Source organism: Oncorhynchus masou, chromosome 32, assembly GCF_036934945.1.
Source record: "Oncorhynchus masou masou isolate Uvic2021 chromosome 32, UVic_Omas_1.1, whole genome shotgun sequence".
NCBI lineage: Eukaryota > Metazoa > Chordata > Actinopteri > Salmoniformes > Salmonidae > Oncorhynchus > Oncorhynchus masou.
In genome coordinates, this window is record NC_088243.1 from 86,260,410 (window position 1) to 86,276,226 (window position 15,817).

The 15,817-nt window shown below is 41.8% G+C and overlaps 1 protein-coding gene across 4 annotated transcripts; it reads left to right on the forward strand.

Annotated features, from left to right (window-relative positions):
• Positions 1-16: 16 nt before the first annotated feature.
• LOC135526755 (matrin-3-like) lies at positions 17-15,549 on the forward strand. 4 transcript variants are annotated; one of them, XM_064955386.1, is made up of 20 exons: positions 17-38; positions 1,078-2,082; positions 2,465-2,526; positions 2,784-2,822; positions 4,020-4,129; positions 4,639-4,703; positions 4,863-4,979; positions 9,688-9,813; positions 9,994-10,176; positions 10,313-10,452; positions 10,556-11,219; positions 11,789-11,915; positions 12,101-12,243; positions 12,346-12,474; positions 12,555-12,677; positions 12,811-12,941; positions 13,131-13,443; positions 13,889-14,048; positions 14,246-14,361; positions 14,928-15,549. In XM_064955386.1, exons 2-20 carry the CDS (start codon positions 1,291-1,293, stop codon positions 14,988-14,990), a joined length of 3,603 nt encoding a protein of 1,200 aa, XP_064811458.1. In that variant the 5' UTR covers positions 17-38; positions 1,078-1,290; the 3' UTR covers positions 14,991-15,549. The 4 variants fall into 4 exon arrangements, with proteins under 4 accessions (XP_064811458.1, XP_064811457.1, XP_064811456.1 ...); XM_064955385.1 differs by lacking the exon at positions 17-38 and adding an exon at positions 45-697; XM_064955384.1 differs by lacking the exon at positions 17-38 and having other exon boundaries at positions 45-2,082.
• Positions 15,550-15,817: the final 268 nt, after the last annotated feature.

Here is a 15,817-nt window from a genome sequence, read left to right on the forward strand (position 1 = left end):
ACTCCTTGGCTCGCTATAGCGTCACCCTCCCTGCGCAGGTAAGGACAAATAAACACAGCCCCTTAACCTCGGAAAAACGTCGTTTCGAAACTAAAATAATTAACGTTACAAATTACAACGATATATTGTTTTTATAGAACTCAATTTTTTGTAGCATAATGTACAATCTCGTCATGAAAACATTCAGCTAGATGCCGCCATCAAATTAGCTTCGCAAGCCAACTATGGCCAGAGGCCTTTCACATAAAATGTGGTTCTGCTGTTGCATATTAACATTTAGTTAGTTGCGATCATCTTCAAACAACGTTTTTATATCTAATACGCATAGAATTCAGCAAATATTAATTCACACACTGAGTGCCAATGTTTTTGTCTGCACAGCTGCAGTACAGACAAAACCGCTATTGCGGTTAGCTGCATCTCGTGTTAGCTAGCAACTTGTTTTTAAGAGGAATAGCTAATGTTGCGATACATTCTCTATACTCTTGTCTTTGTTATAGCTTGATTAAAGTCTTTCCCGATCAGAGACTGGATCCAAATCCATTTTTATCACGAACCCCACTGCTCATTGTAACCTAGTAGCTACAGATTTTAGCTCTTCAATTCATGTCAAGTTGTGTCCACTGCAGTTCGGGCTATTGTTGATCATCTGATAAAGTGTGAGCATTGTCCTTGTTTTATGAAGATCACACATGGGGTAATCTATCTTCTCTTCTGGCTATGACATACAGTTCATGATACACAGTATCTTCCTCTACTTTCGTATGAGGTCAATTCACGTCTGAATCTCATGCTGTACATTTCCCTCCTTTTCTGTGAGTTGTCTCTCTTCAATGCTTTGTAAATGATTCTTCCTGTTTCTTTCATATAAACCTAACATTCTGATTCTTAACACAGTTCAATTGACTACTATTTTGAATTGGGCCCTCCTCTCCACACTTGCTATCTGTACATTGTAGGCTATCTGAACCTGTCTACAGACAGAGTTGTTGGCACCTCCATATCCCCCTGCTAACTGTGGAGAAGGGTGGCAGACCAGAACTTACACCATACACTTTCACCATTATATTTCTGCAGAAATATTCCATCAGATGAAGAGGAGAGTTTTCCTTTTTCTTCATCCACGTTGACTTGTTGCCACGTCGTTGTCTCTTTTTGAATTGACTGAATCTTCCCTTCGATCAAAGACTTAAATTGGCCCTCACTTTAACGGCTTCCTTATTCTGTTCTTGTACCGTGGAGTTTCACGTGGAGTTAGTTTAGAGCACGTCAGCCATTTTGAGAGTGGCCATGTCCCAGAAGATTCCATCTGATAGCTCTCAGAAAGGCTTTGCTGTGGGACGCGGGCTCCTGGCTGCTGCTGAGACCCTCAACTTCAGCATGAATGAACAGTGTTCAGACAGCCTCCATCATGGCTCAACCTCCAGACAGTTGCACAGCATGTCCTCAGGTATGGGTGGTGGTGAGGGCGGCCATGACCCCCAGCTGTCCCGTCGTGGTGGCGGCCACATTGGCAACTCCATGAAGCTATTTGCCAGCTTGGGCCTGTCGCCCGCAGACCTAGACGTGCTGGCACAGATCCCAGAAGAAAACATTAGTGTGGAGTCCTTGCCTCAACTTATAATGCAGCTTAAGAACCGGAAGGTGGATTCTGACAGACGCATGGCAGGCAACTCTAGAGGGGACCTGTCTGGGCTCTCCTCTGAGCCCTCATACAGAGCCAGCAGAGACAACTGGGATGACATGCGTGTTGGAAGACTGGGTGGTTCCATGGGGCAAGCTTCGGCCCACGCTCAGCAAGGAGACTTGGGCTACAATTCCATCCAAGACACTCCAGCTGGAAGGTATGAACTCGACTATGGCCACGGCAGCGGTGGAAGAGATCCAGGGTGGTATTCAGATCTTTCCCGTGATCGCTACAGCGGTATGGGCATGGGTCCCCCTTCAGCGGCAGACAGTGTCTTTATGACCAGGAGAATGGGATCCCCGTCCCAAGGCAAAGTGCAGGACTTCTTAGGAGTTATACCTCACATGTTTCCCCATGTGTGCTCTCTTTGTGATTTTGACGTGCACTCTACCATGGTGAGTAGTAACTCCACTTCCTTTTCCACTTTACCTGTCTGTTTCATCCATCCACACACACTGTCTACTTTGATCTCAGTTTGATTGCTGCTGTCATGCACGCACGGACACTTTTTCAATTCAAGACCAGAATTTATGATCAAATCTTTTATATATTTTTATTATCAAGTGACGAAAGCCAATCCTACTATACACAAAGTAATGGTTCAACAAGTTTGTTTATATTAGCATCATATCTCCACTTATTCAGCTTCTTTCTCCTTTTGAAGAGCCATAGTTGAATCACCCTTTTGCTTTCTAATTGGTGTGGGAGCCAATTAATGTATACAGTGCATGTCTTCAGTAAATCAGTCACTCATCCAGTGGTTGTCTTGGTCTGCAGGAGTGGAACCAGCACACTGATGGATTACGCCATACAGAAAACCAGAGGCTCCTCCTGCAAATGTAAGTTACTCTTTCTATTCAAACACACTACGTTATGTATAGGCCTTTTAGCCACGAGGTTATTTTCACTAATGTTCAGATAAACACTGAAGAAGGTGATACACACTGAAACGTCTGTGTACAACTTTTCCCCTGCCTGTTGTGAAAAGAATGGGGGGGAAAGAAAGGAACTTTTTTGGAGTTTTTTTTCTTATAATAAAGATATGTGCTACCAGCAGCCATTTTTGTTTTAACCAATATTCTCCCATGATCTTTAGGTACCCAGAATGGGATCCACACATGGCCACAAGCAGAGGGTATGTGTGTCTCCCGAGCACACACACGCAGACAAACGCTCTCTCTTTCTTGGGCTCTCGAATGGCGCAGCGGTCTGAGACGCTGCATCTCAGTGCTAGAGCCGTCACTACATACACCCTGGTTCAAATCCAGGCTGTACCACAACCGGCTGTGATTGGGAGTCCTATAGGGCGACACACAATTGGCCCAGCTTCTGGCCGGTGTAGGCCGTCATTCTAAATAAGAATTTGTGCTGAACTGACTTGCCTAGTTAATAAAAAAATTCTCACACACGCATGCCGGTTGTTTAACATGTTTGCAAATATTATCCAAAGAGTTTATAAAGAACATAAGAACTTGGTAAACCAAAACCTTTCAGGTGTTTTGATTTTAAAGAGCAACTACCCCTAAACAACAAATTCTCATTTTGAAAACAGGCTGTGTGGCATCAATATGAGTGTGAAACATTTATTCGAATGTCAAAATGTACTACAAAGTGTAAATAGAATCATTTTGGTCATAAAGTCAGTCTTTTCCAAAACAAGGTTTTGTGAGACTTGTAGTCGTGACTGCATCACAATATAAATGAAAGTTGGCTTTGTTTTAATCCTACCCACAGCTGGCAGCATACTAGTAATCATCAATTCGGAGTGCAGCTGCATGCCACCCAATAGTAATGCCTGTGGTAAATCAGGGTTGCCTTTGGATATCCCTATGGGGCTAGTTGGGGGCCATCGGTAAATTACACAATGTACATGGGACTATATGTTAAAATCTAAGTAGCTCTAAATTCCAATGACTTAAAAACCTCAAATATTGAAAGCATTTAATGAGAACAAAAAGGTATGCAACATGAAAATATTGTCTCATTTACATTGTGTAATTTATTGACGGTCCCTAACTCGCCCCGGAGATAGGCTATCCAAAGCCAAACCAAATTTACCACGGTCGCACACCAGACGGCTAAAGTTAATTGTGGAAATAATTTGTCTTAACTCTTCCCATCTGCTAACACACACACACACACACACGAGACACCCATATCAAACCACACCCTGAAACCAACTCGCCTTTGAATTCAGTAATGGCCGCTACCATTTCTTAATTAACCAAATCTAAAATGAGGCTAAATCAGGAAGTGCAGTTGCACGTTTAAATATGTGGATGAATCAGCCTTGTATAATAGTAGACTGAATCTCATGTTTGTCCCTTTTCAGCGGTGGGTCTCATCTACAGGAGACCACCAATCAATCAGCCAGTCTCCTGGGACCCATCCCCATGGGCGGTGGGCAGCAGGCTGGAGGAGGCCGCATGAGCTCCGGCTGGGGTAATGCTCTGTTTGTGTGAAAGATTACGTCTGTGTCTGAAATGGCACCCTATTCCATTTTAGTGCACTACTTTTGATTAGGGTCCCATAGGGCTCTGGCCAAAAGTAAGGGCACTACTTCCTTAATGGGCTCTGGTCAAAAGTAAGGGCACTACTTCCTTAATGGGCTCTGGTCAAAAGTAAGGGCACTACTTCCTTAATGGGCTCTGGTCAAAAGTAGGGAATAGGGTGCCTTTTCGCACGCAACCAATGTATGCTTATTCCTGTCTGAATTTGGTGAATTCCTGTATTCATTATCATGTAATCATTATCATTAAAGGGACAGGCCTCGTTCACCCAAATGACATATTGGCTTCCTGACCCTGTAGTCTCTATAGACAAAGTAAGCTAGCAATCCATGTTTGCTTTTGTTTAGCTGGCCACTGTTGTAATTTAAGTGAATGTGGGTCCTTGAAAAGCCGTATATATATATATATATAAAAGCCCTGTGTTGTTATTATTTATTTTAGGTGGTGGTGCTGGATCTAATGTTAGATCAGGCAAGCCACATCAACACTCTATGGCACTTAAGCAGGTAATGTTTTATTTGTCAAATTATCTTGATAAAATATGATTCTATTTACTGTAATACAGTGGCCAAGTAACTCTTCCTCAAATCAACATGTATTTACTGGTGGGCCTTTGGTGTGAAAGTGATGGATTAAACCTTTTTTGTAACTGTTCTCCTCATCAGATCAGAAGCAAAGTAGTGGTGGCCAAATATGACAGGAGTCCTCTGTCTAACAAAGCCCTGTTCGCCCTGGCTGAACCCTTTGGAACTCTCTGTGAACACCTGATTCTGAAGAACAAGGTAAAGCACAACACTTTGTGCCTGAGGTCTCATTTATACATTTCTCACTAAATCCTGGCGTACGTGGAGATTCTAGGATTTGCGTGCTCAACAAATGATTGCGATTTATCAAACTGTCGCACGCTTCATATGTTTTCCATTGATATGTCAGAGCCATACTATATTTCTGCACTCGTGAGCAAGCGTTACAACCTTGCCTAGAAATGCCCGCCATTCACCTTTTATGGTATCAAAAACGCCCTCCATTCACCCTTTTAATGGAAACAAAAACGCCCTCCATTCACCCTTTTAATGGAAACAAAAAGGCCCTCCATTCACCATTTTAATGGTAACAAAAATGCCCTCCATTCACCCTTTTAAATGGTATCAAAAACGCCCTCCATTCACCCTTTTAATGGTAACAAAAATGCCCTCCATTCACCCTTTTAATGGTAACAAAAATGCCCTCCTTCACCCTTTTCGTGGTAACAAAAACGCTCTCATTTGCTCTATGATTTGGAACAGGACCATGACAGTTTCTAAAGCGCAATGGCAAATGATCACATTTCTGTAGAGTTTTTTTTGCAGTGGCTTTGAAACTAAAATGCATGCCGCCTATAGAGGGCGCCAAACACTGGCTGCACATTCTAAGAGTTATTGGCCTATCGAACAATTTTAAAGTAAATGCTACAGACAACACTTCTATACAAAAATATGAATTGTTGTTCAATATTTACTTTATCAATATGTTGTTTTTCAGTCTCCTGCCTTGACGATGTCACACCTATCGCACAGCAATACTGTAGCTTACCCATACTGTCAGAGGCTACTGGTCTATTTACTTAAGAGCATGGTTGGCTATTGATTAAGCGATGGCTAAATGGTAGCATGTTTGGCTATTGAATAAACGATGGCTAAATGGTAGCATGTTTGACTGTTGAATGAGCGATGGCTAAATGGTAGCATGGTTGGCTGTTGAATGAGCGATGGCTAAATGGTAGCATGGTTGGCTAGTGAATGAGCGATGGCTAAATGGTAGCATGGTTGGCTAGTGAATGAGCGATGGCTAAATGGTAGCATGGTTGGCTATTGAATGAGCGATGGCTAAATGGTAGCATGGTTGGCTAGTGATTGAGCGATGGCTAAATGGTAGCATGGTTGGCTAGTGATTGAGCGATGGCTAAATGGTAGCATGGTTGGCTAGTGAATGAGCGATGGCTAAATGGTAGCATGGTTGGCTATTGAATGGGCGATGGCTAAATGATAGCATGGTTGGCTATTGAATGAGCGATGGCTAAATGATAGCATGGTTGGCTAGTGAATGAGCAATGGCTAAATGGTAGCCTAATAATTATTGTGTAGCGGGAATTAGTGATGCACCGATATTACATTTTTGGCTGATAACGATATCTGAAATTTTTCTTGCCAAAAAAAAAACGATGCCGATAACCCATATTTAACATTTTAGCGACCTTTTAATCATTCTAGTTAAATAGTTAACACACACGGACAAAGTGGTCTAAAGCACTGCCTCTCAGTTCAAGAGGCAATACAACAGTCCCTGGTTCGAATCCTGGCTGTATTACATCCGGCCATGATTGGGAGTCCCATAGGGCGACGCACAATTGGCCCAGCGTCGTCCGGGTTTGGCCGGGGTAGGTCGTCAATGTAAATAAGAATGTGTTCTTAACTGACTTGCCTAGTTAAAGGTTACACACATTCACCACACTGACCAAAAAGTTATTTTGTTGACATTTACATATGTCCCCATTACCAGTAAAACATCATCAAAATATTTTTCTTTAACTTACTTGCTGTGCGGTTTCATTGTTCATTTGTTCAGTTGTATCATTCTCAACCAGGATTTCTATGAAACGCTGTTTGGGTCTTTGCGTGTCAAATTGCGCGTCAAATAAGCTTGTTGACCAATCAGGACCTGAATAACTACGTCATAATAATTTAACTTGTTGACCAATCAGGACCTGAATAACTGTATGTCACATCATTTAACCCGTTCATTAATTTTCTTATGTAGTTATTACACATGGATAACACTATCACTCGTATTTCATGTCACAACGATTCATCGATACGTGTGCTATGATGCTGGTGAAGTTGTCTGGCGCACCTGGTCATTCAAAAAAAAGCTAGCTAGCTCATGGATGTTCTTCCCCGAAAACATAGCAAAATTACATCTAGCTAGCTAACTATATAGCTAGGTGTAATCTTAAATGACCCTAATTTATAAGACAGTTCTTATTTGATTAATGGTGGTCGGACACATCTATGTTGAAGCTAGCCACAATAAGGATTAGCCACGATAAGGATTAGCCACGATAAGGATTAGCCACGATAAAGATTAGCCACGATAAGGATTAGCCACGATAAGGATTAGCCACTATAGTGGACTTCAAAATAATGTAATTGACAGCGACGCAAGTGAATACAATAAATTGAATAGATCATGCTAAACAAGGCTGGAATGTTGTTATATAAAATCAACAAAAGACATTCATTTGATAATTTGACAAAAATCTGTTGAAATCACACTGGATGTGTTATACTTTAGAATTGCATCGGGGACATACTTATTTCACTGTACAGCCTTAACTATGGATTGTGGATCAATGACATGGGAGTATCAGTCTACTCAGTGACACCCAGAGAACATTAGCATCGTAGCTCTTATTACGGGACTCTGAAACAACTGTGAATTGAGCCACATTTATTGTCAACCTATGTGTATTGAACAGTATTCCAGAGGAAAAACAATACTGCGTGGATGTTTTGGAGTCTGACAACCCTGAGGAGGACATTGGGATACATATTGGGTATTAAGTAGACTGTTACCCCATTTCATTGATCCCCAATCCTTAGGTAAAGCTGTGCAGTGCAATATGAATGTCAATACACACAATAGGCTGACTGGGGAGGTGATTTCACAAAGTCACAGTCCCGAGATAAGAGCAACAACGCTAATATTTGCGTAAACTCTTCACCATTGTGTTCTGTGGGTGTCACGAGTAGACTGATCCCCCATTTCATTGCTTCACATTCCAACCTTGTTTAACATTATCTAGTCTAAATATGACATGATTCCACCAATTGTAACCTTCTGCATCACTTTCAAAAGAGGTACTTTTATTTTGAAGGCAAACCACAAATTCCACTATTGTGCCTAATCCTTATTGTGGCTAGCTTAACAACACATAACCCAGTCCGGTCGAGCCCCACTAGCTAGATGAAGCTAGCTGGCTGTTTATAATGTTAACCATGTTGTCCAAAGCTATTTAGCTGGCTAGCTATTTATTTTCATGAACTGAAGTTCAATTTCAATAGGCAAACAACAAGTGGCAACCTAGCTAATACTATCATTGCTAAAATAGCTAAGAATGAGAATAATGAAAATGACTGCAGTTTCTACTGGTCACTGTTTTCAGGCTGGTTGTATTGGTGCTAGCTAGGTACCAAGCTAAAGCTAGCTAGGTACCAAGCTAAAGCTAGCTAGGTACCAAGCTAAAGCTAACTAGGTACCAAGCTAAAGCTAACTAGGTACCAAGCTAAAGCAAACTAGGTACCAAGCTAAAGCAAACTAGGTACCAAGCAAAAGCAAACTAGGTACCAAGCAAAAGCTAACTAGGTACCAAGCAAAAGCTAACTAGGTACCAAGCAAAAGCTAACTAGGTACCAAGCTAAAGCTAACTAGGTACCAAGCTAAAGCTAACTAGGTACCAAGCTAAAGCTAGCTACCCCAGAAGTTGCGGTCAAACAAATGCTGCTTTATTACCAACGTGGTATTGTAAACACATCGTTCGTGGATGGTGTTTGCTTGTTGGCAGACTTTTTTTGTACAGCTTTGTCAGTGCTACTGATAGTAGTGGTGGCGCTTGTCTTGCACGTGCAAATTCAGAACACACAACATTATAAAATAGAACTGTGTTTTTTGATGTGTCAAATGAAAAGCTTATTTAACGTGTTAAATAGTGTTATTTGACGTATCTTACTTGACACGCAAAGACCCAACCGGCGTTCCATAGTATGTCGTTAAGCTAATAGCATTGACAATAGCGCACTTGGTAACGTTAGTGTGTACGGGTGCTTGACCAGTCGGCGAAAGCCAACATCAGCCACGACAGAGAACGGTTGATTGTCAAGGGCAATGAATTCCATTATCTTGGCGTTAATGAATTTCGCCTTTGAGTTGTCTCGCTGACAATGTTCTTACTCTTTCAAATGACTGCTGGACTTGTTGGCTGCTCGATCCACACAGCAGACATTGTGGGCTAGGTTAGGAATGCTGTGTTGCACGTGTAGCGCAAAATTGTACGTGGCGTCATTACATCATGTACCTACATTATATAGGTTTGCACGTCAGCTTTGATAACGTTTTTCCACACCGACGTTAAACTAGACATCGGGCCGATACTGATGTTGACATTTTTAGCTAACATCGGCCGATTCCGATATGTTCACCGATTATATCGTGCATCCCTGGTGGAAATAAACAGTAACCTATTACAGTACAACGGAAATCAACGTATCACAATGCGAACTCTACTTTGAATAACAGAGTAACTGTCTGTGAAGATTTAGGTTTAAAAAATAAAATCATAATAACCTAAAACTTGTTCTTATTGCCCCATTTAACAGAAGTAAACATATGGTGTTGTATTAGAGCACCTGCTGACTGGTCCTGTAGGGTTCATGGTGTGTGTTCCTACTCCCACAGGCCTTTTTAGAGATGGAGACTCATAAGGAAGCTCGGGATGTGGTGAGCTACTACCAGCAGAACCCAGCGGTGTTGCATGGGAAACAAATCACCTTATATCTGTCCAAAGAACTCATGGTGATTCAGGTAATATTGGAATGCCCTTATTCATTTGTTATCATTAGTTTTGCCTGTATCGATCTGCTTTGTAGATTGAAATGTCATTCAAATCGCTCAACTGCGTTTCTAACTTCGCTGACCGTTCACGACCCCGTTCAATTCAAGCAGTGATCGGTACACGTAATATGTTCCTCTCTCTGAATACAGAAAGACCGCAGAACTGAGAGAATCAACCGGGAGGCGAAACAAGGCAAAGAGCCGGCAGCGGCGAACCAATCGCAGGTCGTCTTCTTCTCCAACTTGCCGCGTGAGAACGAGAAGAAGCAGGAACTCCTCACCGTCGCGAGACGCTTCGGCATCGTAAAGAAACACTTGTTTCTAACTGAAGAGGTAAAAGTCTTACTCTTCTGTTTGTATAAAAAATCATACTAATGTATGGATAAAAGCATCTTGCTAAATTGCACAGTATTTTTATTTTATTATTTTTTTTCTGGATGTGTCATGAATGATTAAAATGTATCGTTAGCGTTCGTCTTCCAAGGCTTTTGTTCAGCTGGGGTCTGCGGAGGATGCTGAGATGTTGGTGAAGTACCACACTCTGAATCCACTGACCATCCAGGGAAAGTGTGTCCGTTTAAACATCTGTACCAAGTACAAGACCTTAAAGTGAGAATTCCCAAGATTCAGTGCTTCATTATCATATTAGAGGACTTAGTTGTCCTTTTTTTTCACAGAGCTTTCTGGACTGATTGTTGTCTGTTTGTAACAGTGTGAATAATCGCTCCAACAAACTGATGGATGACAAGAGAAGGAGAAGGAGCAGTAGTACTGGACCCAAAGACAAATCTTCCTCCTCCAAGAGCACCAAATCTTCCTCTTCTTCTAGCAGCAAAGCCAAAGAGGACACGAAGGAACCACCAAAAGGAGAGGACGGCAGTGCAGGGAGAGAGGGAGAGGGGTCAGGGAGAGAGGGAGAGGGGTCAGGGAGAGAGGGAGTGGGGTCAGGGGATGTGGTGGCTGGTGTGATGGAGGGAGATAAAGCTGAGGAGTACGAAGGAGAGGGAGACCAGGGTTCACATGATGTTGGGCCGTCAGCGGACAATGCTGAAGCCGTGACGGAAGACCCAGAGACCGCTGCCAACACCAGTCTGGAATCGCAGGAGGAGAAGGAACCTGCTCCGGACTCCGACGACGTTCCGAGCACTGCCAAGGTTCTGAGCAGTAGTGATGTCACAGAGAAGGCTGAGGGGTCAGAGGTGGAGGAGGGGACTGTGCCTGGTGCAGAGGAGAAAGCAGAGGAAGAGCCTGAGAGTGAACAGATGGAAACTGAAGCCACTACAGATGAGCCAGAGACAGAGGTCAAGGTTGACTCGCCGTCGGCAGAGCCAGCAGAGAGCTCAGAGATGCATGAAGAACAGCTACCTGCAGATCAGGTAGGTCAAGAATAGAAAACTTTTATAGTTCAAGAAAATATTATATTTGTCTTGTTTACAAGTTGGTGCTACTCTTGTGTTTTGTTCAGTTTGAGACTAAGTTCTGTTGAGCACAATTACTTATCGGTCTTTTCTGATGTCCATATTGTAAACATATATTTATAATATTTAACAAATATCTCAAGATATATATATATATAGTGCAAACTGTCTCTAAACAGAATAGAAAGAGGAGTGGGAGGCCCCGGTGCACAACTGAGCAAGAGGACAAGTACATTACAGTGTCTAGTTTGAGAAACAGACGCCTCACAAGTCCTCAACTGGTAGCTTCATTAAATAGTACCCACAAAACACCCGTCTCAATGTCAACAGTGAAGAGACGCCTCTGGGATGCTGGGCTTCTACCTTGTCAGCTCGGGGATTCGAACTTGCAACCTTTCGGTTACTAGTCCAACGCTCTAACCACTAGGCTACCCTGCCGCCCCAGCAGGTTTAAGTGACCCTAAACTTTTGAACGGTAGTGAATATGTAACTAATATGTTGACATCCATGTTGTTCGTTTCCGTCAGGAGGAGGGCAGCATGGAGCAGGATTTCCCGGAGAACATGGATGACTTTGTGACTCTGGATGAGCTGGCAGAGGACGAGGACTTGGAGACACAGGACTCGTCATCCAAAGAAAAGTACTCCTCTTCAGGTAAACAACATTAACTTCACCTATCTAGCATGATGTATGATCATTTAATTTAGGATGATTGATGACAGCGTCCGTGGAATTGAAAACCATTGCTACAGTGTCGAACCACATGAAAATAAACTACATTAACTATTGTTGGAAAAGTAAACTGTTGTGTAATTGTCGCTCTCATCCTCTCTTTGCAGGAAGCTCTAAGAAAATTGGGGGATTGAGAGTGGTCAACGTTGTGGGATTTAAACGAGCCTATGGTTTTCTGAACGAGATCTTGGCCCTGGCCAAGCCCTTCGGTACTGTAGTTCAGCACCTGGTGCTTGACGTGAGACCTGAGGTAAAGTTAGTTGGGATGATTTGATTAGTTAATTAACTTGGCAGTGAAGCAAAAACAGTTATAACATCTAACCACCGCGTATCTTTTTGTTGGTGAATCTAGGCCTTTCTGCAACTCACTTCGGAGGAAGAGGCGAAAGCAATGGTCAATTTCTACAGTGGGAATGTAACACCGACTGTGTGCGGGAAATCTGTGAAAATCTACCATTCACAGACATACGCTACCATTCAGGTGAGCTCCGTACCTGCAGAGTCAGTTTGCCAGCCTTCCACTGTAGAAGTTGTTTATAATGTTTGTTGTTCTTCTTGCAGAGTGGGAGAGTGGTATACGTGGGACAGATTCCCCACTTCAAATCCTCTGACGCCTCCCTCCTGAAAATCGCTGAACCGTTCGGCAAAGTGAGACGCTATTTTCTGAACAGATCTCGCAACGAGGTAATTAAATGTGAATTCGATATTTTTGTTCTCTCTTCAGCTACAGAGCTTCTTGGAATGCCTCATGGGTGATTTAAGTGGGATACGGTAGAAATCACATATTTATTTTGTATGTTTATTCTTTAATTTCTAGTGTTTCATTGAAATGGAACGTGGAGAGGACGCTGAGAGAATGGCTGACACCTACAAGGACACGCCCCCTAAATTGGAAGGCAAGCGACTAACGGTGTACGTGAGCAGGAAGTACAAACAACTCAAATACGGGTGAGTCAAACTAAACAACAGTTGTTGTATTTGCTGTGAGCGTTGTACACTTCAACTTGTTATTTTTGTCACTACTAAATACTTCTCTTTGTACTGTATGTAATGTAAAATATGGAATATGCTTAAACTAAATTGCCCTTCTGGGACAATTAAAGTTGAATTGAAATGAAATGCTCTTTCCCACACTAGACACCGACCACCAGCCCCTGACTCTGAGGAGAAGGAGAAGAGGTCGTCGAAGAGGGAGCGATCGGGCAGTGAAACGAGCTCCCACAGGAGCTCCGCAGCCAAAAGCTCAGCCAAACAGGATGAAGAACCTCCAGTCAAGAAGTCCAGAGAGGAGACGGCATCTTCATCAACAGACGAGCCTGACCAAGAAGACGAGGAGAAGATGGTGGAGGCGCCCACTGAGCAGAGTGAGGTAGAGGTTAGGAAGGAGGAAGAGGTCCAGGGGGATTACGGTCAACCCTCTGAGAACTCAGCTGTACACGAAATAGACATGGTAAGTTTATCTGGTCTAGGTTGTTCTGAAATGGCATCATATTCACTATAGTGTATTACAACAGCTCACAGTCCTAACGGGGCTTTGGTGAAACGTAGTTCGCTGTCATCAGCAGCAATCCCTCTATGATGATCTGACGGGAAATATGATGTTAAATCGAAATGACACAACGACAAGGTTCCAGTTTTAACAAAGTTTACTATACCATATGAACGCTCTCAAAGGTCGCCATTACACTCGAGGCCAGGTCCATCGACCACTAGACTTCCTCCGCATGCGCACTCTCGACTGAGCGATAGACCCGTAATAACAGAAATATCGGGATACTTAAAACATGAACTTAACATATGACACCATTCTGGGATGTAACCCCCAGGCCGTTTTTAGTTTGTCAACCAAAAGTAGTATCTTAGGGAACTTGACTCTCTATTGTTCTGTGCCATAGAACATCAAAATGGAGGAAAACGAGACGGCCATTTCCATACTGAGTGTGAGGAGCGTTGAGGAGAATGGAGAGACTGCCAGCACACCATCTCAGGCTGAGGGGAAGCTTTCGTCAACCAGCCCGCTTCCTCTGGGGCCGTATGAGCCCAACAACCCAGTGGGTAAGGACATGCTCAGATTAATACTCTTTAGAGGGAATGGGGTTTCTATGTAAGACTGTTTTTAACGATATATAAAATAACTATCTTTTTCCGTGAGACAACTTCTTGTCTAAAACAACAACATTAGAACTGTATATGTCCTGTATATTACACCCCTTATATACGAACATCATAGTGACTGTGTTGTCTGACTGCAGGGGTTGAATATGTGAAGATGGGGTACTACTGTAGAGTCTGTTTCCTGTTCTATTCCAATGAGGAGTCGGCCAAGAAGGTTCACTGTAGCAGTCAATCTCACTACCAAAAACTCAAGGTAAACACATACAATATTTTAGTCAATTAGCAGATATCCCCAAAAAAATATCTGAGCAGTCATTTTAAAACTCTGACACAAAACACACCAATACGTCTCTCACTTGGTATCAAACAGTGTTCAGCTTAAGAACAATTATATATATCCTCACTCTATATATATATATATATGTGTGTATGTATATGTATGTGTGTGTGTGTATATATATATATATATATATATATATGTGTATATGTATATGTATGTGTGTGTGTATATATATATATATATATGTGTATATGTATATGTATGTGTGTGTGTATATATATATGTGTATATGTATGTGTGTGTATATATATGTATGTATGTATGTATGTATGTATGTATGTATGTATGTATGTATGTATGTATGTATGTATGTATGTATGTATGTATGTGTGTGTATATATATATATATATATATCTATCCTCTAAAACCTAAATGTTGTCTTTTTTAAAAAAAAAATTATATATATGTGTGTATGTATATATATATATATATCCTCTAAAACCTAAATGTTGTCTTTTTTATTTTTTTTATTTTTTAGAAACATCTGGAAAAAGAGAAGGCCAAAGCTCAAAGTAGCACAGGGATGAAGACTCCCGTGTAGGACAATTACACGTGTCGAACTGTTGATCAAGTGTTCATGCATGGATAGAGTTAGTTTGTAACCCTAGAGTGGATGTTTCGGGAGTTTTTTTTGTTTTTTTTAGGCTTTCATGTTTAGCTATACAGCTTTAACTTTTAACCAATGCACCGTACCAGGAAGAACAAACTATGAAGGGATCTGGAGAATGTTATGAGTTTTGTATGCCTGGTTTTGTTTCATGTTTTCTGACAACTCATCTTGCTATAAATGTAAGTGCGCGATGTATTTCTGATTGATATTAGAAGTCATAGGCCTACATCCCTGTAGCTGGTCTTTTGAATGTTCACCAACTGTTGTGTGATGCGGAGATGAGAAACAATGTAACCGGTTGTGTTAGGGAGTCTAAAGAAAAGAGCTTGGTTGATCATTTTAACTTACAGATGCCTCCCATGCGAACGTTCAGATAATTGCATTATTTGGTTGAGGAGGAAGTATACTGTACAAAAATATCAACGTAACATAAGTATTGGTCTTGAGTATTGAGCTGAAATAAAAGATCCCAGACGTTTTTACAACCATACCCACAAATATCTTATTTCTCTCAAATGTTGTGCACAATTTTTGTTTACATCCATGTTAGTGAGCATTTCTCCTTTACCAAGATAATCAATCCACCTGACAGGTGTGTCATATCAACAAGATGATTTAAACGGCATGATCATTACACAGGTGCACCTTGTGTTGGGGACAATAAAAGGCCACTCTAAAATGTGCAGTTGTCACACAACAGAATGCAACAGAAGTTTTGAGGGAGCGTGAAAATGGCATGAATGTCCACTAGAACTGTT

Coding starts and splice junctions, on each gene's coding strand:
- LOC135526755 (XM_064955386.1), top strand. CDS start 1,291: ATGTCCCAGAAGATTCCATCTGATAGCTCTCAGAAAGGCTTTGCTGTG. Junction 10,453..10,555: donor ACCAAGTACAAGACCTTAAA/GTGAGAATTCCC, acceptor TGTTTGTAACAG/TGTGAATAATCGCTCCAACA. Junction 12,244..12,345: donor TGCTTGACGTGAGACCTGAG/GTAAAGTTAGTT, acceptor TGGTGAATCTAG/GCCTTTCTGCAACTCACTTC.